The sequence below is a fragment of the Cavia porcellus genome, unplaced genomic scaffold, assembly GCF_034190915.1.
Source record: "Cavia porcellus strain 051 isolate PalLab524CR breed Dunkin Hartley unplaced genomic scaffold, mCavPor4.1 scaffold_10, whole genome shotgun sequence".
In the NCBI taxonomy this organism is placed as follows: domain Eukaryota; kingdom Metazoa; phylum Chordata; class Mammalia; order Rodentia; family Caviidae; genus Cavia; species Cavia porcellus.
Window position 1 is genome coordinate 63,867,749 of NW_026947493.1, and position 27,798 is coordinate 63,895,546.

The window sequence follows — 27,798 nt, forward strand, 5'->3', positions numbered from 1 at the left end:
TCACCGTGTGAACATTTGAGTTAATGTCACTGAAGCCAAGATGTGGGCATGGAAGGTATTTCTAAAGTTGTAACATTATTTGGAGTATTAGCAGAATTAAAGCTTAATGTAGAATGTAAAATTAAAATTTTCATTTCCATTCCAGAGTGATTAGAGATCTGTAATACTATTTGTTCAGTGATGATAACAGCAGCTCAAACCATGTTTTTTTAAAAAAAGGATAGAATGATACAGAATTTTTTAAAAAAGAAAATTAACAGTAGTTAATATATTGCATATTGTAAGAAGTTTTTCAGATTACAAAATTTAGGCATAAAAATGATCAATGAAAGCACAGACTGATGAATTCAGAGATTACTGTGTGTATATTTATACATAAGTATGTATAATTGTATACATATAATCTTTTCCCTTTTTCCATTTCCCCTGCTTTTTTGGGTTTATCTGCTCTACATTCAAATTTATTGTGCTTAATGTCTATTTCTATACAAATGCTCAGAATTTTTGTTAGAAAGGTCTTCTGAAGTTTGCTTTGGAAACACATTTTCAGCCCCCTCATCACTAGTTACTTCACCTGGAATGTGCTCACTGAACTTCTAGTTCTGTTTTTAGAATTAAAGATAGTGGACAATTATCAGTATTTTTCTCTCCATTATCTTGCAGTGCTATGTGCTGGTTTACTAGGATCACAATTCACTTTAAATATAGTTGTTTAGAGTGTGTTTGCTCCATCACCAATCACTGAAGTGAATTCTTAGACATTTGGTAAATGTCAAACCTGATTAGTGTGATTTTATAGACTGTGATCCAGTTTTAGTTTCCTCTTTCTCAAATTGATCTCACATCTTCTGAATATTTTTTTTTTTTGGTCTTTTTCGTTTTTTTTTTTTTTATCGGTACCAGGGATCGAACTCATGACTGCCTGCTTGCAAGGCAGGCACTTATGCCGCTGAGCTAAAAATCCTCAGCCCCAAATATAATTTTTTTTTCTGAATATTTTTTTTTGGTCTTGATCTCACATCTTACAGAAATGGTATGACATATTATTATTACTATACTTGACCCTGTAGTTTTGCTTTCTTGTTTTTGAACTCTTGGATACTTTTCATGTCACTTCTAAATTGAAAATGGTAAGATTATAAACATGGTTTCTGTGATAGTTCGGACCCTGGAATAAAACCCAAGGAAGCAAGAAATTAAAATTTGGGGAGCAAAGGCTTTATTTTAGGCCAGGCCTTGGTGATGCAATCCCCGGAAGCCAATTTGGAGACTGTGCCCCTTACAGCTAGAAAGGTTGGGTTTTAAAGCCAAAAACCACACGAATGTTGCAAACTTTGACCCCGTTAGATAGCACCTGGGCCTTACAGAACTTCCTGTAATTTCCTTGAAGTTAAGCATTTCTTAAAGAACAGCACATTTTATTACAGATAGCTGGATGAGGGGTAGGGGAGGGGGTTACAGGAAACTGATACCTAAGGCTTTTACAGCTTTCTCAGGAAATTGAAACTTAACCCAGAAAGATAGGAAGGGAAGCGAGTGGGGAGGGGGGGCTGAGCGGCGCATTCAAAACAGAAGTGAGGTGCAATGGTTATAACTAGGCTATAACAGTTTCTAGAGAATATTTAAGACCCAACAAATCTCTGTTTATCTCAAAAGTCTGCTTCAGCTCAGCCAATAGCATTTTTATGGAGTATTCAGTTAAAAAAAAAAAAAGGGAATCAAAGTCTAAACAAGACAGATAACTTCCTCTCTGATAACCTATAGCTTTCCAAGTCTCCCTCAGTGCTAGCTATCCTATGTAGCATGTGACATGCAAGGCATTTCTCTGATTTACAGCACTGTATTATTTTTTACCCTATAATTGCAGTTTTTTCATTGTATTAGCATTAAAGTTTCTGAATACTTGATTATTTATAGGGTAAGCAAACACCTTCCTCTTCCTCCTAGTTTGCAATATGCAGATCATACTTAATATGTGTTGAAAGAATGTTTATAAATAGGCATACGATAAAATCAGATTTTCAGTGCTTTTAGTGTTTGGCATCCTGAGTATGTGAGCCTAACCCAAGTTTTATTTACAAAGTTTAAGAAACTGATGTTTCCATGGCGTTAGGTTTTAGTTAAAACTTTTTGTTTTTTTTAAGTCTGAAAAGTATTTTGAAATATTTAGTAAGGAAATGGTGCAAAATTCTGAATCCTGTGATTAAATAAAAAGCAAGTCCTATTGTGTTCGCATTTCTGGAACATCCTAAGGATAAAATAAATTTAAATATTAGAGTAAATTTAAATACTTAAAAATTTAACTTGATTACAGGACACCGTTTTCATAAAGCCATTTTGATCATGTCAGTTTTTTTTTTTTTTAACTACTGAATATAGTAGAGGGGGAAAGGGGCAAGGTCCCCAGGGTTAGGTTAAAAAGTAAAAACCAGTATCAAAGCATAGCAGTCCAAGACAATTTTAAGAACCAAAAGAGGATCTCTTTCAATAATCATCTTGCCCTTTGCCCTCAGGGCACCTTGTAAACTAATGGATTTGGGTAGGAGAAAACATTCCTGTGGGAATTTGTAAGGCAGGGTATTCCAGAGGAATAAGCTGCACAGAGACTGTCCAGAAATTAGCATAAGGATTTCCTGAAGTCAGTGAAAATTCTGAGGCCTGCAGAGATCAGCAACCATAAAGTAGGTTCCAAATAGGAGATACTGAGGTATACAGTTCTAGAAGGCATTGGAGTTCTAGCCAGCCAATGGAGCAAGACTTGCCAGAAAATAGCCCACATGAAACAATGCTTTTTAAAGACAAACCCAGACCAAAAAAAAAAAAATAAAATAAAATAAAAAAGATAGGGGCTGGAGGGTTAGTTCAGTGGCATAAGTGCCTGACTTGCAAGCAGGCAGTAGTGAGTTCGATCCCCAGTACCGATAAAAAGGAAAAAGACAAACCCACAGCCACAATGTTCAGCAATAGTAAAATTAATAGGTGTGCAGACAAAATATTACAACCAGGAGAGAAAGAAAATCAAAGCAGAACTGAAAACCATGCAGATGTTAGAAAGAGCAATTACTTTTAAATAGTTAATAGATATTCCAAAATATTGACAGTATATGAGTGAAGTCTCAAAATACTTAAAACATTCTATAGCTGATTTGTCTTTGATTTCAGGCTGGCTTTGAGCTCACTTTGTAGCCCAGGCTGGCCTCAAACTCTCAGCAGTCCACCTGTCTCTGCCTCCTAATAGCTGGAATTACAGGTATGTGCCACCACAACCTGCTGAAAACATTCTTAAATGAAGACTTCACTGAATGATCTTAACATAAAGAACACTGAAGCCTGGCAAGGTGTTATACACCTATAATTCTAGCATAGCACTCACCAGGCTGAGGCAAAAGGATCATCACAAGTTCAAGGGCAGCCTGGACTACCCAGTAAGACCCTGTCTCAAAAGAAAAAATAGACACTGAAGATAAAGAGAACTGTCTTAATCACTTTCCTTGTCACTAGGATAAAACACCTGACACGAGATTTATTTTGACTCCTAGTTTTGGAAGTTCCAGGCTATGTTCAGCAATCTCAAAAGATGACATGGAGAAAGGGCCTGGGCAAGCGAAAGTTGCTCATGCTATGCTAGTCAGGAAGCAGAGCTCAGAAAGGAGCCAGGGAAGGGGATACACCCTTGCAGGTCATACCCTCAGAGAGCCCTCTTCTAACCAGGCCCTACTTCCCAAGAGACTATGCTAGATCTAGTCCCCATAATCCAATCATTTTCTTAAAGGGCAAACTGAACCCATTGCCTTTGGGAGATATTCTTTCTATGGCTCAACTATAACATTCCATCCCTGATTCCCAAAAGACATATGCACATCTCTTTATGCAAAAATCCTTTAGTCCATCTCTAAGATTTTGCTAAGTTTTAACAGTTCCAGCATTGTCAAAAAGCCCACTTTCCTCTAAGACTCAAAGCAAACTCTGCTGAAAGCTACTATAGAAATACAAAAGTTGAACACTGCTGACATACAATGACACAGGATAAACATTCCTATTGCAAAGGGGAGAAATAGTAGGGTACAAAGTAATGGGACCAAAGTAAAACCAAGACCCAAGAAGGCAAACATTAAATCTGTAGCTCTGTATTCAGCACACAGGGCAATTTACAATGACACATGAACTAAACAGTTTGGAAGGCCCCATCTCCATGGCATGGTGGATTGCAGCTCTCATGGCCTTCTTGGGTAGGCTCTGCTCAGTGTCTCTTTCTTCACTGAATGTTCCACATGCCTGCATCCTCCAAATTGCTGGGGCCTCAACTGCACTTTCAGCTTCACTCTCACAGCTTCATGCACTGGCCTCTCAGGGGCACACTGGCTGACCTCCCAGGCTATCTAAAATCTGGGTGGAAGTCTCCCTGTTCCACAAATTTTGCATTCTGCACTCCTGTCAAACCAGCACCAGATGAGTGACAAGATTTGCTACCACTTGGAGTGGTAGCCAGGGCTGCCTGACTTGTGGCTACAAGGCTTCCAAGTGCCTGGCTGGCTGAGGAGTATAAACTAGATCTGGAGAATCAGTTCTCTAGGTGGCCCTTCTAGAGTCGGGTATCCTGAGGCTCACAAATAAAAATTTCCTTAAATGTTTATCTAAACTGGGTGTGGTGACACACACCTGTAATCCCAGCACTCAGCTAAGGCAGGAAGATCACTGTGAGTTTGAGGCCAACTTGGACTAAAAAAGTTCAAGGCCAGCTGGCACTACATAGCCAGACCCTGTCTCAAAAAACAACAAAGTTTACCTTTACTGTTTTGTACCCCTGAGCCAGTGAAGGATGGAGTCTTGCTGATTTCTGAGATGCCTTCAAGGTATATTGTTCTTATTGAAAGTACTTGGCTTATCTTTTTAATTATTATTGTCTTTATGAGACAAACTTGCTATGCAGTTCAGGCTGGCCTTGAGCTCACTTTGTAACCTAGGCTGGTCTTGAACTCACAATGATCTTCCTGCTTCAACCTCCTGAGTGCTGGAATTACCAAGTGTCACCATGTCTTGGCTTTTAGCTTCTGTTTTTAATGTTTTCAACAGTTTTGCTCTTTAAGGCATCAGCTTCTCAGATATTTTGATCAGTCTCAAAACTTTTTAAATTATTCAGCTATGCAGTTTGTTCTTGATTTTGGCTGAAGTCCAACAGCAGTACCCATGCCATAGCCTACTGCCTTGAAATTTCCTCTATTAGTTTACCTCCCTTAATCTCTCTTTCAAAGTCTAGGACACGCGCAAAGACAAGACAAATTTTCTGGTAATTCCAAATGTAACTGCCATTAGAGTTCATGTTCCTAACTTAAACCTTGGGAACCTGACCCCTGGCTTTACTTATCTGCATTACTGCCAACATTCTGGTCTTCTGAGCTCTGACTAGGTGTCATGCTCAGCTTACAGCATTGTGTGGCACCTCTACCCAGCATCTCCAAGCCTTTCTAAGGTATTCCCATAGAGGCTCCTGTGCCACATGGTCTGGCAGAATCAAAGTAAAAGCTCCACTTACAATCTGTATTAGGCTCTAAGTGAACAGATTCAGTATAAAATATACATATGATTACATGAAGGATTTAAGTAGGATTATAGGATCAGAATCAGAATCTGACTGCTGGATCAGAGCCAGGAGACCAATCTGGCCACCTGTGTGCTGGAGAGATGGAGCCTCTAGGAGCAGTCAAAGTTTGAAGGCCAGAAATTTTACGGTACAGTCACTGCTGTGAGTTTGTTGGAAAACCTAAGAGTACACTTTGGAAGCCTAGAGACTGCTCTAGAACTCTAAAGGAACTGGAGACCAGCAGGGCTTCTCTGAAGAAAGGGGAAAATACTTCCTTCTTCTTTCCCTTTTTATTCCATTCAAGTGGCACATGTATTGATTGCTGCCATTTACGTTCAAGGTGAGTCTTCTGTCCCCTCTACATCTCAGTCATCTACAGACAAACCCAAAATTTACAGACTTGCAAGGTAGTTCTTACTCAAATGGACTGCACTATCTTTTTGTACTGGGGATTGAACTCATGACCTCATGCTTGCCAAGCAGGCATTTTGCCTCTGAGCTATATCCCCAGTGACTGCACTATTTTTAATGGCAAAGGCAGTCCAGATATTGGCAGACCAATATCTGCAGAGAAGATCATTTATAGCAACTATTAGGCTACCCTGGTACAAAATCAGAAATAATACCATCAAAGACAGATTGGATATTGATGTACTATAAATCTGAATAATGTACCATCCTTAATTGTGGAAAAGATGTATAATTATAGTGTAAACAAATTCTGACGTACAATAAATATCTGAATTCAACAACTACAGTTCTAGTAAAAATAGAAAATTCAGAGTAATAGCATACAGTTAACTGTCTAAAGATTAATAAAGCTTGATGTTTGTGCTGATGGGGTGGTGAATAGAATAAAATTGGAAAAAATAAGCAATAGAAGATGAGAGAAAAACGAGACAGGATCCTACTGAGGAGTAAAAGGTTAATAGAATGAGATAAAAGTAACAGAAAACAAGAAAAAAAGGAAAAAATAAAAAGGAGAAAAAAATAGGAAAATAAAGGAAAAAAGAGAAAAGAGCCCACTCTTTTCCCAAAAATAATGCAGAAAAAAACCCAAAAAATTCCTCTGCATTTTTGTTTTCTTTCCAGTGGCTGCAGCTTCGCCTTCTGCAAGCTACTGTTTTCTCTACCTAGTTTTATGGCTGTGGGTGTGTGAGCCCCGCCCCCATCTACAGCCCCTTTGTCCATACAGCCAGGATGTGTATGGCAAACTGAGGCACGTGGTTGCTCATATTGGTAAGTGGGAAAGCAGTCGGACCACTTACCTCTGTGCTAGATGACGGAAATAGGGTGGGGGTTCAAGCAGACCAGTGAACTTAAAATCAGCACTTAGTCAGCTTGCAAAATCAGTCTTGCCTGGCTTCTCATCATAGAGGGAAGGGGCCCTGTGCCCTTTTCTGCCTGAATTTAAACGACGCAGGGGATCTGTGTCTACCTGCACCATGTTCATGACTATCTCTTACACAGTCACTGTGACAAGGTAACACTGGAAACTCAAAAGTGGCTCTGTGGCTTAATCTAACTATTAAGCTATTTCCCAGATGGCTCTGATTAAACCCTCTGAAATATGGCAGGCACTGCACTGGACTTCTTTTCTAACTCTAGCCCATAGTACGTAAGACTATTTGTTGTAAAAATGTATTATTTTACAACACCATGGGCTTTTCTTGGGGTAGCACTTGATGCAGTTGCCAGCCCTCTGGACTTACCTTCTCTTCTCAGGTATTGGCTTCAGTTATGATCAGGTGGCTGGTACCTCTACTTTCCGTGCCGAGAAACAAAACTGAGTAAGCTGCAATCAAGGCATAGAATCCTTGGGTATAGTTTGTTGCAGGCATACATGGCTTTGACAAGATTTAAGGTCTCTGGATCCCTGAGCTGCCTCATTCATGCGTCAGGTTTCCTCTGAAGTACCTTACTCTTTTCTCACCCAAAGTCTAATAGCTCTCCTTAAAATAAAATTTTTGAAACAGTGGCAAAGAGATTCAGCACTAGCATGCTTGCTGAACATGTGGGGACAAGTTCCAATTCCTAGTACTGAAACAAACAGAATGAAAACATAGTATATTAGATATATATAAAACTTAAGAGGGAACTTCTTCAACAGTCAGTTCCCAAAGCAGATACCTTTACAGAAACCCTTACTCATCAAAGGATTCCATCAAAGCTTTGTGGAGGGCAATGCTTCATATATATATTTAATAATGCTTTGTAAACAAAGAATTTCAAACTATATTAGTGAAAATAAAACAAACAAGGAAACAAAAGCCTATGATGTTTGTAGACTATTTCCACAAACAGAAATAGTGTTTGAGACTAGGTGAAGGTTCAAAGTATCTTAGCCAAATACAGTACTCACATGCAGTTTTTTTGTGTACAAGAGGATACTGAATCTTCCATGAAGATCCGGTAACTATACAATTAACTTGTGCTATAATTTTTCATGTTATGTTCTACTCATCTGCAAAAGATAGGGTTATAAAAATAGTAACCACCTAAAAAAGATAGGGTGGCAGAACTTACATGGACCAGATGTTTTCAGTCAGTATAGAAAACTTACTGTACTTTATGGGATATGATACATCATTAGTCTGTAGATTAATAATACAATTTTTTTGGTCTTTTTTGAGACGGGGTCTTGCTATGCAGTTCAGGCTGGCCTTTAGCTCACTTTGTAGCCCAAATTGGTCTCGAACTCACAACTGGAGCTACTGGTTTTGACTAGCTCTTCCAGCTCTGCAGTGTCAGTGGCCCTTTAGATTTCTTCCACACCTGACTCTGCAGGTGGCCACACACACACACACATACACACACACACACACACACACACACACACACACACACACACTTTTTTTCTCTGTTCTTCTACACTCTTCTAGTGAACCCTACATGACTCAAGGTATCTCCATTCTGAAGAGATCCAGCTACAAGTTTAATGAAGTGTTTCATACTGTTTTCAGTTTCTAGCATTAGCGTAATGTTCTTAACTGAAGCCATTCCATTTGGGACACATCAGTTTAGATAAACTACAGCATGCTGGAAAGAAAAAAAAAATGTTAATATTCCTATGAACTTCCTATTACATGAAAAAAAAAAAAAACACAAGGTGCTGAACACTGCCTGTGCTATGCTATCATTTGTACAGAGAATTACTAAAAAAATGATATATGTGGGAATTTGAATAAGAATCAAAACTCTGGTAAGAGACAAGAAATGAGCACCACAGATTTTTTTTCTGCAGAGAACAATACAGGAGAGTGGTAGAAGGGAGACTTAATTAAAAGCGAAAAAATGTTGATCACAAGTGATAACAAAGACTAAAAATGGAACAAAAATATTCACTACCACACACAAAAGAAACAGAGTTTCGTGCATTTTATTTAACAAATTTGGTTGTAAAAACTTTCATACTCTGTGTTCATGTATCTCAGCCTGAAGTAAATGTTTGCTGGGAAGTTGGTTTTTGTGCTTTTTTTTTAAAGTTCTTAATTATCTTCTCCTTTTTACATTAGGATTATATCTGCAAATAAAAAATGGGGTTAAATGACATTTAGACATGAGCTTTTTGTTTCTTTTATTTGTAAAAGTCACACTTTAGGAAACAATGAGAAAGCAAATTTTGTCCTCAGACTCAGATAAATAAACACTGGCAATTCTGTATTTTCATTTACAGTGGTACCTCAGCTCACTGAATGATTTTGTCTGCAAACAATTTGGTCCTCAGACAGACGTGTTTGGCAAAGCTGTTTTTTTTTGAAAACTATGGATCATGTGACAAGACTGATACACAAATGCAGACATCTTTCCCACAAAAACACAAACGTGGCTGACCATCTTTCCCAAAATCATAGAACAAATTAAATTCATGAACCGAGGTACCACTGCTCTCCCTTGATATTTTTTATGAATCTGATAAAAACAAAACATGATCAACAAAAATTGCATAAAGCACCACAATAATTAAAACAAAAGCTTAAAAACTGAGTGTGATTTTATATAGCTCCTAATGCCACTCCATACCCCAAATTAAAGTATATCTTTACATAAGAAATCACAACAAAGCTAAAGTAACAATAATTTACAAAATTTTCAATTAAACAATTATACAATTAAACAAATATAAGTGGGCAGCCAGACAGTCTCATTTGACTACTTATAAAAAATAAGGGTGGGGTGTGGTGGTACACGCTTGTAATACAAGCACTCAGCTAAGGCAGGAGACTTGCCAGGAGTTCAAGGACAACCTGGGTTACAAAGTGAATTTAAGGCCAGCCTGGCTACACATTGAGACTCTATCTAAAAACAATAAAAATTTTAAAAATTTAAAAATTCTGTATTTTCTTTCAATGTTTTCATCAAAACTTTATACTGGTAGTAGAGAATAAAAATTTGGCTGGAAAATATTAGTATATGTGCTATTGAAACAAACACATAGAAAATACTTAAAACTATCGTACTTCTTTAAGTCTGGAAAAATATTACTGTCTTATATTTATCTCTAATGGCGTTTTGTTAATTTTCAAAAATTCATTAATATTTGAGAGACAATTACTGTAAGGTCTGTTGAAAATGTGTTAAATCAGAATTAAATTATAATTTTTCTTTACAATTGCACTAAAAATTCCCACAAAAACTTGCTTTAAAACTTTAACCTAACCTTTTATTTTTATGCACGTGTTTATTAAATCTGAACAAATGGCCTGGCATTTTACTTGTTTGAATTAAAAGTCAATTCATTCACAATTCTAATCAGAACTTAAAAATCTCACAAATTTACAGGTCAAGTTCACCCAATTTAGGATTTTTTTTTTCCCCCAAAATGCCCCTTTCCAAATTTTAAGCATCTTATGTGACACAACTGAGTCAAACCTTAAACCTTGAAGCTATGTATAGGAATCCAGTTAAGAGTTGCACAGGTAATAAAAACACAAAAATATTAAAAACAAAACATGCTTCCATTAAAGGGACTAGAGATCAACTACAAGGATAGAAGAAACAAATGTCTAACATGTAAGAAAAGAACCCAAATTATGTACACATCTCTCAAAAGTACATAAAAAAAGCTGAAATCAACTTTTACCTAAAGAGATCATCAGCAAGAGACTCTTCCTTTGCATGTTGCTTTTGTACCTGTCAAAATTAACAAATTAAACATTTGCTTGTGGTAAATGTATAATGAAGTGCTCCACTGAAGCAACTCAAAATAAAAAGGGAACAGAAAAGGGAACAAATTTTAAATAAAGTGAGGATCATAAAAACCACAGTTTTAGAACTAAATTAATTACAAACAAGTATACTGTTTCCACTATTCAAAGTACAGATGAGTATCCTAATGCTTAGAAACCAATTATTCAGACTTTGGATTTCAGAATATTTATATAGACATACATGAAACTGTCTTGTGGGTAGGAGATAAATCTAAACATAAAGTTCATTTGTATTTCAATGTTTCATATACATCTTATAACATAGCCTGAAGGTAATTTAATAAAATATATTAAATAATTTCATGCATGAAAGAAGTTTTAAAGTGCGTAATCTTCCATTTGTGGTACCATCTTGGTCCTCAAAAAGTTTTAGGTTTCAGAGTGTTCTGGATCTCTTATTAGGGATGCTCTCCCTGTAGTATTTAATGCCTATAAATCTGAATCGATTTGGCATGGTTCTCATTCTGCACAGGAGGAAAAAATGTGTGAAGTGAGATAATTTGCAAAGTGTCATATATTTAGGTATGAAGAACAAATACAACGGAGATAATACTGTCTGACATGACCAAAATTAGGAAAAGTACAGTGAATATAGGAAAAAAAGTAGAGGTGAGCCAAAAGAAAGATGGTTATACCTTAAATGTAGAGACTCAAGAAAGTGGATTTCTCAAGAAAGGGTTTAAAATATATAATGGAAAAGTTTCTTGAAATGGCAAGAACTGCACCTGAAATACAAAATAGCTTATAGGATTTCAGGAAAAATGAATGGGAATAATCACATTAGTACTTAAGGTGTGACTGAAAGATATGGCGAAGGCTTAAATTAAAAAAAAAAAAAAATACAGCTAAAGACATTGCCATGAATGACAGGGTGTGTTCTAGGGGAAGAAGTACTTTGAGTATTCTGAGGAGCATTAACGACAGTCTTTTATTATAGTAAATTTTAAATTTAAACAATCACTGTGATTTTTGATCACAGTGTTTCGTCACCCATCTTATTCACTGGATCAGGCAGTGTGTAACTTCTGGATCATAAAAGTCAAAATGTCAATAAAAGGTAAATGTTTTGAATTGTTTCAGAGTATCAATGCAGTCACACCAGTACAATTAAAGACACAGGGAAAAAAAGGTGTTCAGAGTGCTTCAAAAAGAGGCAAGCATGATGAGGTAAGTGTGTTCAGAGTGTGCAGGGAGTATTTTGAGGGGAGTTACTGGCCATGTGTCTTTCACTGTAGTTAATGAAAAAAATTAAAGTCATCACATTGATCACACTCATATATTTTGACAATGTAGGTTCTCTACAGATGGGAAAAACAGGACAGTCATAAAGTGAGGGAGGAGAGGAAGTACAAATAATATCCTTACTCTTTTCAGAAGGGAAACAAACAGTATGTATAATTAAAATATATGGTTTAAAATAAAAACTGATTCTAATCAAGTTTTTTCCTATTTCCACCCTGCATCTTGGAGGGATCTCAAGAAATAACATACCTCGGAGGGAAGAAGAAGGTATACAAATCTAGCAACACCTTCAGTTTTACTTCTTGCTATCAATCTCACTCTTTCTCTCCCAAGTCTGTCTCTACCTCACGGCTCTCAGCAGAGATACCGGAAAATCGTTCACTTAATGTTTAATCAGTTAGTTTTGGGGCTTCTTTTTTCTTCTGTGTACTGTCACAATTCTCTGGAATGTATATTCATAAGATAAAGCCAATTCTTCTTTCAAAACAGACAAGAGAGGATATGACTTCAGTCTTTCATTTTGACTGTAAATTTCCTAACATCCCTACTTTAATAAAAGATTTCCTAATAACCCTTATTTCCATCTCTGCATCTGCTCCACAGTCCTGATTACAAAGTATTTTCTGAAATGAACTGCTGAAGCACACACTATACTTACGATGCAACAAAATAAGGAACCCTGAGGCATTAGAAAGTATCATAGTTAGCTTTTGCCCTGCCTTACAGATATCTGTAAACCATGAAAAATCTGCATTTTCTTTTGATGTTACAAGTATTACTGATATGAAACAAAAGCCTAGGCAAGGACTCTTCCAAAAGGAGAAGGAGAACACAGAAGGAAATAGCAAATTTGCCTATCTCAATTTTGGCACTTGGTAAAGGAAAAAATTAAAAATTATATTTGAAGCTTGTAACAACAGGCTGGCTGTAACCCACTCTGTTCCATGGACATACTAACTACCTGGAAAATCCACAAAATTACAAAAAAAGAATGAAAAAGAAAAAAAGAATTTAAAATAGAGGGTGTAGCTCAGTGTAGAGTGCTTGCCTAGCATGCTGTAAGTCCTAAGTTCAATCACCCATATACCAGCACCAGCACCCAAAATAAAACAAAACAAACAAAAAACAAGAAAAGACACCCCCTCTCCACTTGCCCTGACAATTAACACTTGGGAGGCTGAGGCAAAAGATCCGTGTGAGCTGGAGGCACAGTGAGACCCTGTCTCAAAAAAAAAAAAAAAGTCAAATAGCGTCGAGAATTTAGCTCAGCAGTGTAAGCACTGCCTGGCAAGTGCAAGGTCATGAGTTCGATCTCCGGCACCAAAAAATAACAACAAACAACAACAAAAACAAAAAAAATTCAAATAAAGGAAATCTTACAGATTATGTTCCAAGGAAAACAGTTCACATTTAAAGACCTTAAAGTATAAATGCAGAAATAAGATACCATAAAAGCATAAAACCTCCCAAAAGTACTATTAGGTACTAGTACCATTAAGCAAAATTATCAGTAGGAAATAAGATTTAGGAGAACAGACTTCCAGTAATAAAAAAATTACAATAGGTTAAATTAAAATCTCACTAGATAAATGCAACAGTAACCAGAGTTGAAGGCACGCAGTAAACTAGTAGGCAAGCTGAAGAAACTGCCAAAAGCACAATCCAGAGAAACAAAGAGAATAAGGAAAGTGAAAAAATTTAATTTATGCCAAATTAGAATTCCAGAAAGAGAAAATAAGAGAAAACAGGAAAGGGTAATCTTCAAGTAAACAATACAAAATATTTAGAATTGTTGAAACATAATTTCTAAACTGAGAAAGGCTGGTTTACTCCTACAGAGTATCACTTGACAGATCTACAGTATCTTCCATGTGATTAAATAGCCACTCTTTTAGTTATAATTCTTTAGTTTCCTTTAAAACTTCTGTACACTCAGAATGAGTCTCTACAGCCACACATTCCTTTAACTAACTATATAAATGTAAAATTACCTTAAAGGAACGTTATGGGAAGATACAGATCAACCTTGGTGTCTGGAACTGCAAATTGTTCTTAACTAATAATAACCTTAGGTCACTTACTATGAGTTTGGTCTTAAGAATAATTTGCTTTAAGAAAGAAGCAAAGTGTAATTCAAACACGTGTGGGCCTCATCTCTTACTAACCTCCATTTCCTGTCTCAACCATTCTTCTAATTCTGCATTCTTTCCAGCATGATAAGCTATGAGATCTGATCCTCCAATAATGTGTGGGAGTTTACCTGCTCCAGGAAATGCGACCTTTTAAATAACAAAAGTAGTGAGGTTAAACATATTAACAAATTAAGATAATCATTTAAAAAACTAAATTAAAAAACAAAGATTATAAATCATACATAAGTGCCAAACATGTTCATATCCTATAAGAAAAGTAACTCTGTTAGATCCATTTGTTTTTGCCCTTTTCTTCTCTAGATGTTACTAGGTCAGAAATGTCACTGACATTTATACACAAAAGACTTTAAGAGTTTTAGTTTATAGTTTTCATTTTAAAATAGCTGCTGCTTATCACCTAGCAGTTAAAGTAATAAAGTGAGCATGCACATTATAATTTATCTTTTATTTATTTCTTCTTCTTTTTTTTTGGTACTGGGAATTGAACTCAGGACCATGTACTTGTTAGGCAGGCACTGTGCTGCTGAGTTATACATCCCTAGCCCCCACATTATAATTTCAAGTATTCCATTTTGTTCAAAAAAGATTTCAAAGCTTAAGCTTTTTCTAGTACTGATGAAAATTTAAGGTTTTTTTCAACTTTCTAGCTTACAAATCCTTAGCAGATGTTGAGGCAACAAAAATTTATACTTTTAGCTGACATTTTAATTTTTTTACAGAAGGGTACAAAAAAAGGAAATTTGTATGTAAAGATTTGTATCTAACACACTGGTAATAGCATATTGAGGGAATAAATAAACCCTTAAATGTGTAGGGGACATACTTTCAAAGTTTTAATATGTGAAGTGGAAAGGGAATTTCAAATTAGTTTTTAACATTAAGCAATATTTTAAAAATACAAAAAGAGTTGTCTCTAATTTAGAAATTTAAAGAAAAATTAAAATTCCTTTGAGACAATCTTAAAATTTTTTCCATACAAATTTTCAAATGAATTTCTTACACAGCTTGAAAATAGATTTCTAGAGTATCCTTATTTTTTAAAGATTTTCAATCTGCAGTACTTTATTCTTCAGAATATACTGCTTCAGTGCCAATCATATTACTGCTTTTTCTTTGGTAACTTAACCAATAAAAATAGTAAGTCTTTTGAACTCTGATTTTTTAACAAAGGCATTTTCTAACATTATTACACATGATGTAACAGTGCAGTAAAAACTGTGTGTCATTTATGAGCCACAAATGTAAAATATGAAAGCAATGTTAAAAAAGTATCACAGTGCCAGGCAATGGTAGAAAACTAGTTTAATTGAGAAATAATAATAGTAAAACAGTAGTAAACAGTAGCAAAAAAAGATATATCACCTTATGGTCAAAGCAAAAATTTGTACATGTTATGCTGAAAGTAGCATTCCACAAAAATCAATTTTGAAATAATAATTGTACTCTGATCAAATGCATAAGCAAAGGCTAGCACTTAATAGTAGTCTACAGCAGGAAGTCAATATCCCAGAGAAAACTAAAAAATGAATACAGTGGGTTAGAAATACTTTTAGCCACACTGATAAAATAGTATCCCAACATTTCTTTGATGAGGAGGAACTCAGAGCTAACAGTAATGCTCAGAGTACAATGTACATTTTGCTTTACATGTACATGCAATCAGAAAATGCCTGTATTTTCTTTATTAAATGTGTTGTTACTTTGAACAAATCTTTTATCTTTATAAAGCACTGAGCTGAAGGACCTGTTGAGGAAGTCACAGATCAATATCAGAACTGTCATATGATCTTAAACTCAATGTTTAGGGTGGAGAAAACCAAGTAAATGGTGACCTACAAAAAATTCAGTCTTGGCAAAATCTGTTTCATTCTAGATTCCCATATATTTATTAACTGTCAGTGCACATCTTTCCAGTAATTTTTGAAAACAATTTTAAGAAAAAAAATAGTACTGGTTTTCAACACTTTCATTACCATTCTAGGGCAATGGTAGTACTAAAACCATTTCAAACACTGCCCTCTTGTGATACAGTTAAAGAAATACCTACCTTTTTGAATTTCTTGAAATTCTTTAGTTGATGACCATGATCATTACTTACTCCATACAGATTTCTGTGACTGGGGTTATTAACCACCAGTGATCTAAATTCAGTCATTAACACCTTTGTTGGAAGCATCTCACTGCTGTCCTGAAGTTCATCATTGTTCTTAAAGGGAGTTCAAATGGATAAAGAGAAGAAAAGGAAAATTACTTGTCATTTAGGGCTTTACAGAAAAAAAGTTCAAATATCTAAAAAGAACAGTTACAAGGGTTTATTTCTAGTACATGAACTTTGTATTTAGAATCAAATCGTATGTTTGATAAAACTAGAAATTTATTAAGTCAAGTGTTCCATATCTCTGAAAACAATATACTCATTAATAAAAAAGGTAAAACCCATTCAATCTAGTACTGTATTTTTAACTTTGTAACTTGGTCAGTAAGTAGTTTACCTTCTTATCATTCAGTTACTCAATGAGCTTTGTAGTTTGACATCCTTTACTACTATCTAATTGGGTACATATCAAAATTGTTACAGTTGCTCAAGTCTCACCCTCTAATTCTTTTAATGTTGAACTATATAACTCATCAGGGATTTGCTGACACTTTTAAAATAAATGCAGCCTGGAAAGAAAGAAAAAATCCAAAAGAAACTACTCATCTAATAGTGACAGAGTATAATCAGGAACTCAAAGTAAAAATGGCCTAAATCTTGCAGTTTACAAATATTTCATACCATTACTGTATTTGACATAAACAACCACGCTGTTGGAAAAGCATTCACCTTGTTTTATAAACAAAGCATTTGAGGTTCACAAATGTGAAAATGACTTTCTCAAGGTCACCAACAATGCAGTAGAGAGCAGGGTTTTATACTGAGGCATCTCTCTGCACTCTTTTTACTCTGTAATGATTATAATTATGACCTATTTATTCCTAGAAGAGGCACAGCAATGAAACAGACCAAAGTTAGCAAAGAAATATTTAAGAATAAAAATGACAGAAACTAGTAAGATGAATATCCTTATAAATCAAATCTTTATAAAAATTTAATCAAATATTTGGATAGTTATCTGTAGAATAAAAAAAAATTAATCAAATAAGTAAGACATTTCCTCACAGGTATTTCTTTAGTTGACCACTGTAATTCTTTGAGGTCACATTTCTTCTCAACTTCACCTTCTTGCTAAAGAAATAAAATAAAAAACACTGTTCACAGGAGTTACTAATAATGAAATCTTCTATGAAATTCAGATATTTATCCTTTGACCTAGATATCTGATTTTCTTAGGAAATATCTTTTCCAAAGAAATGATATAAAAATAAAAGTAGAAAGATATTCTAGTAAAGTACAGAAATAAAGAATTAGTAGGCATCTAATTTCATATACGTATGTATTTAATATCTAACAATATGATAAAACAGTATGAATTAAACATGGCTACAGAGTCCATTTTTACATAGCTCAGCAACATAAGCACCTGCCTGGCAAGTCCAAGGTCCTGACTTCAATTCCCAGCACCAAAACAAACAAAAAAAACTAAAAGACTGCAAAAGAATGCAATACAAAATTTAAAAAGAAAAAAAAAAAAGTATTAATTAACATCTGTGGTGGTAGAAATATCAACAAATTCCTGGCTTATTTTCTTTTACCTATGCATATTCACAAGGATTTTCAGATATATTTTATAATGATAAAAATAAGGAATTAAAAATAATCCATTGAAAAAGTTGGTTAATTATATGCGTCCATTTCCTAGTTGCAATATAATGCTATAGTTATTCAAGCTGTCCTAATAATTAGGGGAAAAGCTGTCCTAGTAATTAGGGGAACTCAGATGAAAGGGTATGGGCTCTTTTTATCACTTTTTACATGTGTACTAGAAATTTCTCAAAATAAAAACATTTAAAAATCTTTTAGATCTTTTAGATTTAAAAATCTAAAAGTAAATCACTTTTGTAACTAGATTCTTACTAAGAGCATTTAGTGCTGGACTAGTGATTTCACTTTTAACACATCAAGTACATTATAACCAAATTTCTATCGCTCTCCAAACATCTAATATAGTGCTTAGCTTGTACTGTATTTTTCACTTAATGTGTGAGTTTTGAAGTAGTAAAATAAATATAAAAGAAATTACACTGTAAAAATAAAATAATTATATTGTCTGATATCATTATGCACTATATAAAACACAGATATTAAATGACAGGTCTTTTCTGACCCACGAAAGGCTGTTTAGTACTGTCTATGTTAAAGAGTATGCAGTGCTTGGTTCTTGTCTGTCCCTAACCTGCCTTCTAGTGGCCAGTACCTTGTGATACAAGCTTTGGGAGAACATGCACTGCTCAGCAACATCAATTAGCAGTTATACATGATAGGCAAAGAGTTCCATTACCAAAACCAAAATCACTACCACACAGATGTATATTCACTAGAAGTGGCCAACCTGGAAGAACACTTAAGGAAAGGTTAAAAGCCTAGTAAAAGAAGGTCTAAATATGTAATAGGATGAGACTAAAGGAAGCAAATAAAAATGGATCATAAAATTAGAAATAAACATCAAAGAAAAAGGTACCACAAAGAAAATTGTTTTAAATCCCTCGAATACTGCATGGTCAAAATTACATAATATAAGTAAGTCCAAACTTTTTAAAGATTAAATGCTTATATTAAATAACCTAGAAAAGAATACAGTATAGTCTTCAGACAAAGTGAAAATATAAATTCATAATGTAGAGTAAACATGGCTTTATAGAGATACAAATATTAACTATCAAATCCCTCTCGGATTGCAAGAAAAACATTAAACTGAGTTACTTAGCTCTCCGCTATAGAAGACACTGCTAAAGAAGTTGTGTTACAAGACACAAAATCTGCTTGTTTCAATCAATTGTTCTGTAAACAGATGAGATAATCCTTAAATCTTTCATAAAAGACGATTCTGTGCCTCTAAAGTTCTCATTCTAGCTTCAAAATGGGACTGGTATCTCAACACCTGTTTTCTCTTTCTTCCCTCACATAAGAGAAGAAATTTAAAGATGAGAGCAGAAATTAATACAATTGAGACTAAGGAAACATAAAGAATCAATGAATCAGAGTTGGTTCCTTTTTTTTGGGTCTTTTTGAGGCAGGGTATTGCTATGCAGTTCAGGCTGGCCTTGAGCTCACTTTGTAGCCCAAGCTGAAAGAGTTGGTTCTTTGACAGATTAACTAAAATTCATAAACTTCTAGACAATCTTATCAAAAAAGAGAAAAGACCCAAATTCAAGCAACTAGGAATGAAAATGGTGAAATCACAATGGATCCTGTGGGGAAGAAAAAAAACACAAAACAAGTCAGTTTTTCCTAGTTCACTGAAAGGGAAAGTTTGTGCTAATATTGACTGGAGAAAATTTTAATAGCCATATTTTGTACTCTGAATAACTACTTTAAAGATAACAATATGCAATGTATTAACTGTTGTTATTCTCCCACTATTCTGTTATGAAATTTTACTTTTATTCTATAAAATAAAGTAACAAATAATGAAGATTCCTTGTACAGCAATATATAGGTAAGATAGGTCATAGTCTTTGTTTTTCAACAGCAGTTACAGATTTACATAGTGCTTGATATACACTAGATTCTCAACTCCTTTAATGAATCAATTTTAATTTCCAGTCATTTCGTCTTTACTCTTTCACCTACTCCTATCCTCTTCTGTGGCTGTTCAGGAGGGAGTGACCATTGTCATCAATGAGAGTGCTCATTGTGGGGGATCAGATGTTTTATTTTTGCAGTACTGGGTACTGAACAGAGGGCCTCTGCACTAAGTTGTATCACCAGTTCTCTTTTTATTTTTTAAAAAATTTTTTGACATAGAAGTTAGTTGCCCAGGCTAGGCTCCATCTCACTATTCTCTTGCCTTAGCCTCCCATAGTGCCAGAATAATAGGCATGTTCAGCTGGATGATCAGAACACTTTCGAGACTTTACCCTATCTAAGCTCTCATCTAATGAGCTAACCAGAATAGAGATAGTAGGTCAACTTACTAATAAATAAAATAGGAAACAAGAAACAAGACAAAAAGCTTTCTTAGCCAAAGTGGAATCCACATTTATGAAAATAGGACATTAAAGAACAAAAAATTCCTACTGATATCATATAAACTTTTATCTTAAAAATTTATAGAGTAGAAACAGTAGTTATACTTATTTCACTTTGCTGTCTATTCTTTTTTTGTGTGTGTGTGTACCAAGGATCGAACTCACAATGTCGCACTTGCCAGGCAGACACTTATACAGCTGAGCTAAATCCCCAGCCCCCTGCCTATTGATTATATTAAAGCATCTCCTGTCATTATTGTGATGCCCAAATCTTTTATAATTGTATAGCCTAGGTGAAGTCTATTAAAATTATCATGTACAGCAGTTTTATGTGATGCTATTTTACACTGTTAAAAGAATCACTGTTCCCCTTGCATAGTTATAAATAAAAAGAATCACTGCATTTCATACCCATTTACCTTATCTAACAAATTTATACTTAATATTAGGTGTTGACATTTTTTCCTCAACTAGACAAAATGGATGCTCACACTCAATAAAAAATTCTAAGTATGTTTTAACATTCTAAGTTTCTATTTGCATTATTACTTATTGAAAATGTTACTTACAGATGTTTTGTCACTTTCTGGCATTATTTCATCATCAAAATTTTTATTTGTTTCTGTATCCACCCTTGATTTTTTTCTGACATTGACGTCTTCCTCTTGTTTTTCAACTTTCACTTTAATTTCCAACTCTGATCTTGGGTTCTTGAATAACTGCTCCAACTGTTTATCTTCTATGGCCACATCAGTTTCTTTTCTTTTCTTTGATCTCAAGTTTTCTGTAGAAACAGATTTACTGGTAGAGTTTTTCACATTGGATTTTAAATCTATATCATCTGAAAATAAGTTTTCTGATTTTGTGTCCATAGGTTCACTGTGAGATAGATTTTGTTCTTTGTTTTTCCATTGTGAGGTTATAGAAGGTTGTGTTTGCTCTAAAAGAGAACAAGACATTTCTAATCTTGCTGCTTTGGATGAAGACATTTCTTGATTTTCTTCATCCCTTTCTCTTGAATTTAAAAAAGAAAACAAAATCAGAAAATGCATACAGGAAAGGAAGTTTTTTAGTTGACAATATTTATCACCCTTCCATTTAATTTTCAATCTACTCAATTTATTGATTACACTGGAAATCAACAAACATCAGAAGAGCCAGGCATGGTGGTACATGCCTATAATCCAAAATACAAAAGGGCTGTGGCAGGAGGATCACTGTGAGTTTGAGGCCAGCCTGGTCTACACAGTGAGTTCAAAACCAGTCTAAACTATACAGAGAGATTCTGATTCAAAAAAAGAAAAAACTAAATTAAAAAATTAATTAAACACTGTACAAAATTCATATATTTCTACTGTTTGGATAAGACTGATGGTGCCTTTGGTTAAAGTAATATGGAGAACTCTTACCTTTTCTGAAATAGGATTAGCTGAAAAATCAATGTGGAGGAAAAGGGAGAAAAGCACAAAGGACCTATTGCCAGGAGACAACAGCTTCCTTTATAGTGTAGAAAGAACTTGTGGGCAGGGACAAATTAACCTAATGAATTAATTAATGAATTAATGAAAGCTAGATTCAAGAAAATAAACCAGGTGGCTAAACGTAGAGTATGGCATCAGCTGTGTACTATAAATATTATGTGAATATATCACTAAGACTGTATCATTCATTCAATACTGTACATATTGAACACTACTGAAGTGGATCAATTGCATTAAGACCCACAGAGGAGGATATAGTTTCTTTTCTCTAGTTTACTGGATTCATGCTGAACTGGAATATTAAAGGTGATATTCTATTAATAGAGTACTGGATGGAAAGACCACCTGTGAAGTTTTTGTAATAATTCAGGTGATCAGAGTTTGAAGTAAGGAGATGGCAACCGATATAGATGGCAAGAGAGGGACTGACCAGAGACTGATAAGAACTTGTGGTAACAGAGGAGAATAAGGTAACTTCATCTCATGAGAAAGATGATCAAGGGAAATGGGCAGAAAGCTGACTACGGAACTTGGATGTCGGTAAATTCTTCAAGAGAGTGAAGTAAATAAAACAATAGGTTTAAGTTGAAAGACAAAAGCAAAACTGTCCAATTGTCTCAGTGCAAGAGTAGACTGGTACATTTCTTAGGAATGCGTCCTTGGACTTAAACAGAACAGACTAAGGAGACTACTACTATGCAGCAATATAAAAATACAAATAGTTTGCAGAGACATGGTAGAGGAGTTACTTAAAACATACCTTTTTTTGGGAGATGGTTGAAAGTAGTTTCTAATGGTATTTGATTGCTGCTGTTGAGAAGCTTGACCTCTACTTTTAGTCACACTTGGGAATTTAGCTGGTGAAAGCTCATAGTTTTGGATTTTTACCCTAACTAGAGAATTTGATTTTATGTTACTACTAGAGCTTGGTTTGGGAGAGTCTTTTATATTGGATGTATCTTGTGAAAATGTTCCAAATTTTTGTTCCATTTTGGAGATTTTTATTTCTTTTAACTTTTCACTGGAATACATACTGTAATAAAAGAATCCAAGGGGACAATCAAGTTAGCAACACTTTTTATCCAGAAACAAAGATCCTTCAACAGTTCTAATGTAACATAACTTTAGAAGATCATCTTTAGATAACAAATCAGTAACTAGATTTTATCATTCCAGGAAGATCCTTTGTCCTCTAAACGCCCCAAAGAATGATACTTTACCTTTCCTAATCCTCTACAGAGATACATCACTTACAAATAACTATCAAACAGCTGTAATAGATTAGGTGATAATTCTGTTTCTATTTAACAGTTTTAAATTATTCCCATCTAAACGTATGTAATAAAAATGAAGAATCAAAACAACTCTTGTTATTCAGTATCGTATGTAATGTGGTATTTACATTATTTTGGATGAATTGGTAAGATTATTTAGCCAGATAGTACTTTCTAGTACACAGTTTTAGACTATTAGAAAAAAAATATTTAAAATTCCCACACACAGACTTTTACAACATTGTTTGAACAAATACTACCTTTGTTATCCTTTCCCAAAAAAAAAACTCAACTGACTGAACACCTATAAAGAAAAATCACAGGGATAAAGCTGCTGTTCAAGTAACTTCCAAAACATTACTTGTTTCTCTTTAAAGTTAAACCTAACTACGATGTAAAATATCAGTATAGCAAACAATAAAATAATTACAGTCTAGGGTAGAGGCATCATTTAGTAATTTAATATGAGTACTTCACTATGGACTATTTAAAATAAAATATACCACTTTAAATTAAAAAAAAAAACACAGAACTCAAAAAAGCTAACTCCTTCCATTAAAAACAAAAGCAGAAACAAAATACACAGAACCCCTCTCAAAATACAAAACCACTAAAAAATCATCCTCATTGACAAATACTATTTAGACAACTAGGTAGACCTTATAAAGCATCACCAAAATTATAAGTAATATTTAAATACAGACAGCATCACATAAGAAATATAGAGCTTTCCCCACTGTGAGACATATGTTTCAAGAACTCCAGCGGATGCCTGAAACCAGTGACACTACTTAGCTCTATACACATCACATTTTTTCCTATACATACACATCCATGATAAAGTTTAACATTAGGGAAGAGATTAACAAGGATAACAACAGAACATTATACCGTAACAGAAGTTATGTGATTGTGGTTTCTCTCTCCAATTACTTTACTGTACTATACTCATTTTCCTTGTGATGTGAGAGGGTATAAGTGATGAAAGCAAACGAGGTAGATTATTCAGACACTATAATGCAGTGTTAGGATGTCTGTGAAGATTACCTGAGCATATGTACTGAAATACCAAGGACAGTTGAGCTGCTAATTGCAATAGCTTTTAGTGGTAACAGACACCTAGCAATGACAGCTTAGACAAGATGAACAAAGGAATGATGGCAAGGGATCATCATGCTATCCACACAGTACAATTCGAAACTTCTGCATTGCTTATTTTGGGAGCTTTTCATTCAACATTGCTGGACCACAGTTTACTATGGGTAACTAAAACCACAGCAAGTGAACTGCAACTGACTGGAGTGTACTGTATTTCCAATTTATTTCACAAGTCAACATGAAGTACTACAATTCTTTTTATTTTTCCATGTATATTTATAAAGTACCAAAAAAGAAAAAAAAGTCCTAAGACAACAAGAGCTGGATAACTACAGCCTACAAATCAAATGAGACAAGTCATATGTTTTTGTTTTTGTTTTGGCACTGGGAATGGAACTCACGACTATGTGCTTGCAAGACAGGCGCTTATGCTGCTGAGCTAAATTCCCAGCCTAAGTCATATGTTTTTGTAAACAAAATTTTACTGGAACATAGCCACACTTGCTCAATTAAAGGATATTTATGGCTATTTCCATGCTACAAAATTAAGTAGTGACGACAGAGACAAAGAGTACATAATAGCATAGTATTTATTCACTGGCTCTTTACAGAAAATCTGCTGATCTCTCTTGTAAGATTTTATTTTCTCTGACACCCTTTCAACAATACCTTATCTCCTGAGATGAGTGGATAAAGATACTGTCTTTTCTTCTTGAAAACAGTGTTAATTTATTGATAAAATAATAACAATACTTAATTAACAAAGAGCTTTACCATGTATCTGCCTGGTCCGATTCTGAGTCAGCTACATATGTTGTAGTGTTCACAGGAGCAATGGGCTGTAGTTTTTCACTGACTGGCCAGCCTACTGAAAGGCTTGGCTCTGGAGTCCTTGTCTTTAATCCTGCAAATTATACAAATGAAAAGAAAAAAAATCAGAACTCTTCAACATTATGGACATTTGATCACTGAAAACTGTTAAGACTGTGCTATGCTGAGGGGATTAAAGCAACATAACTCATATGAGCTAAGTAACATAGTTCATTGTTGTCTCCAGTCAGCAGAGCTAACCAATACTTTAAAAAATCAATAATGGAGGCTGGGGATTTAGCTTAGTGGCATAAGCGCCTGCCTTGCAAGCAGGCAGTCGTGAGTTCAATCCCCGGTACCGATAAAAAGGAAAAAGACAGAAAAAAAAAAAAAAAAAATCATCTATGGTAGCCTGTTAGCATCTATGATGGACTTGTCTAAACCAAAGGATTTCAAAGATACATCAACTTTTTGCTGTGAAATGTTAGCGCTTTAATAAAAGTAAAACCCACTTAAATTCTAATGCAATTGATGTTTTACGCAGTATACCAAAAACTTACATTTATTCCTCATAGAAAGTACATCCACACAAATCACAACCAATGGGCTTTTATGAAATATATTATTTGAAACGAAGGCGTATTGTATCATTTTAGAATGTACCACTATTCTATTTTTTTTTTTTTTTTGTCTTTTTTCATTTTTATCGGTACCGGGGATCGAACTCACGACCGCCTGCTTGCAAGGCAGGTGCTTATGCCGCTGAGCTAAACCTCCAGCCCCGATACCACTATTCTAGTAAATCATGATTATTTAATCATATTTACTTATTAGAATAGCATCTTAGTTCAAGTGCCTCTCTTTTAGGATATATTTTTTGAGCCTCTTTGTGACAGTTAAGTTTAACTGTCAGTTAAGCTGTGACAGTTAAGTTTCAACCTGATTGGCTTGGAAGCACCCCGGGGGACAGTAAAGCACATTTCTGAATGTATCTGGGTGAGTCATGGAGCCACGATCCTGGGTACTATCTTGGGTCCTTGGCCCACGCTTCTCTGGCACTGTTACCCTGCTCTGCTTCCTGGACACATTACATGAGCAGCTTTGTTCTATCACTTTCTTCTACCATGATAATGCTGCCTTAGAGCTGGCTGACCATGCACTGAAACCCTTGAAATTGTGAACCAAACCAAACCTGAGCTTCTTTAAATTGTGTCAGGTATTTAGTGCTTGAGATGGGGAAGCTGACTAGTACGTCTGCACTGAATTAGGTGCTCATTTCAGCCTGCATAGCACTTTGCCAATTACAGTAGTAAAATTCATTTATTACTAGCTCTGTGACTTGTAACATTTAATTTCTCTATGCCTTAGTTCCCTTATCTATAAAATGGGAAGAATTATAATACCTTCTTCACAAAGTTGTTTTGAGAATAAAATAAACTGACATATGGGTGGAACTCAGGAAAATGCCTGGAACATAGTAAGTACCTTGCCAGTGTTAGCTGTTATCAGTATCTTCACTTTATGTTACACTTAACTTTGCTAGACTAAAGAATAAAAATTATTTCTTGTTTTTATATGTTCAGTGCTTAGGTCAATATTTGCTACACATCACTAAGTTAAAAATTATATTGTTAACTGAAAAATCTTAAAAACTTGACATTCACTAAGTACCTGTGCCACATTATCACTCTATTAGGTACTAACGACATGGAAGATATTTAATAAGTTTATTACCAATTCTAAATTCAGATATTTAAATAACTTTCACCAGAATCCTGACATTAACTTCCCAAGAAGCACAGACATTTCCCTAAAGGAATATTATCTCTAACAATTCATTTTAGCTCCACAGAATTTTGCAGAGAATTTGTAAAATAATCATTGAAAAGAAACATTTACAAAGCTAATCTAGTGACCCAGAAAAACTGGAGTAGTATTTCTTAACAACTGATTATTTACATATGTTCTTCTTTCTAAAAATACCATCAACAGAGAAATTTGGCATGATCTATACACATCCTTATTTCCAGCATGATTATTGCTATGTAACATGTTCATTAAATACTAAATGAATGAATGAATATGAAAAATAAAAAGGAAAGGAAGAAGGGAAAGGAAGAAAGGAAACAGACTTTCACTGTGTTCTCTCAAAAGTGATTATAAGGGGCTGGGGATTTAGCTCAGTGGCATAAGCGCCTGCCTTGCAAGCAGGCAGTCATGAGTTCGATCCCTGGTACCGGTAAAAATGAAAAGGCCAAAAAAAAAAAAAAAAAGTGATTATAAAATTATCAAGTCAGAGGCATGACTTGGAACTCACATAAATCTACCTATGAATATGTGAAAGTAATGGTATTAATTACAATGTACATTTTTATTCACTCTCATGAACTTGCTTCTATATGAAATAATACATTAGAAAAAAGTACTGCTTTGGTACTCAGAAAACCATAGCTTAGGATTTGCATGGCCTTTAAGTAGTTATAAATCTCCAAGTTTTCTCAATCTTGGTACCATTTAAAAACTTTTATTATACTTTTGATTTTCATCTCTTTTGTTTTTTCCCCTGTGTTCGTGGAGCTTGGGATCAAACCCAGGCACTTGTGCATGCTAGGGAAGCACTTTACCACTGAGCTGAATAGGTATATTAAACATTCTTATTCAAATAATAAACTACTACCTTATCATATTTTTAAATCAGATGTCCATTTATTTCTGATGCTCCCTATCATCCCAGATTATCATTTTTCAAAACTGCTAGCATCAAAATATTAAGCAATGTAATGTCACAATGGCTTTGATTTATAAGAGTTAATTTGAATC

The 27,798-nt window shown here is 34.7% G+C and overlaps 1 protein-coding gene across 11 annotated transcripts in view; it reads right to left on the reverse strand.

The window, feature by feature from the left end:
• Positions 1-8,944: 8,944 nt before the first annotated feature.
• Positions 8,945-27,798, reverse strand: part of Nbn (nibrin) — a 35,386-nt gene continuing 16,532 nt past the window's right edge. For 9 of the 11 annotated variants that reach the window (XM_013144034.2, XM_003479889.4, XM_013144037.3 and 6 more), the window contains 8 exons: positions 24,943-25,072; positions 22,557-22,829; positions 20,885-21,329; positions 17,347-17,412; positions 16,234-16,392; positions 14,199-14,312; positions 10,665-10,714; positions 8,945-9,104 (listed from right to left, as the gene is read on the reverse strand). In XM_013144034.2, coding sequence (XP_012999488.1) covers positions 9,074-9,104; positions 10,665-10,714; positions 14,199-14,312; positions 16,234-16,392; positions 17,347-17,412; positions 20,885-21,329; positions 22,557-22,829; positions 24,943-25,072 — 1,268 coding nt within the window. In that variant the 3' untranslated portion in view covers positions 8,945-9,073. Of the gene's footprint in view, positions 9,105-10,664; positions 10,715-11,426; positions 11,517-14,198; positions 14,313-16,233; positions 16,393-17,346; positions 17,413-20,884; positions 21,330-22,556; positions 22,830-24,942; positions 25,073-27,798 lie in introns of all 11 variants that reach the window. The other 2 variants (XR_010050213.1, XM_063257534.1) reach the window with 2 other exon arrangements.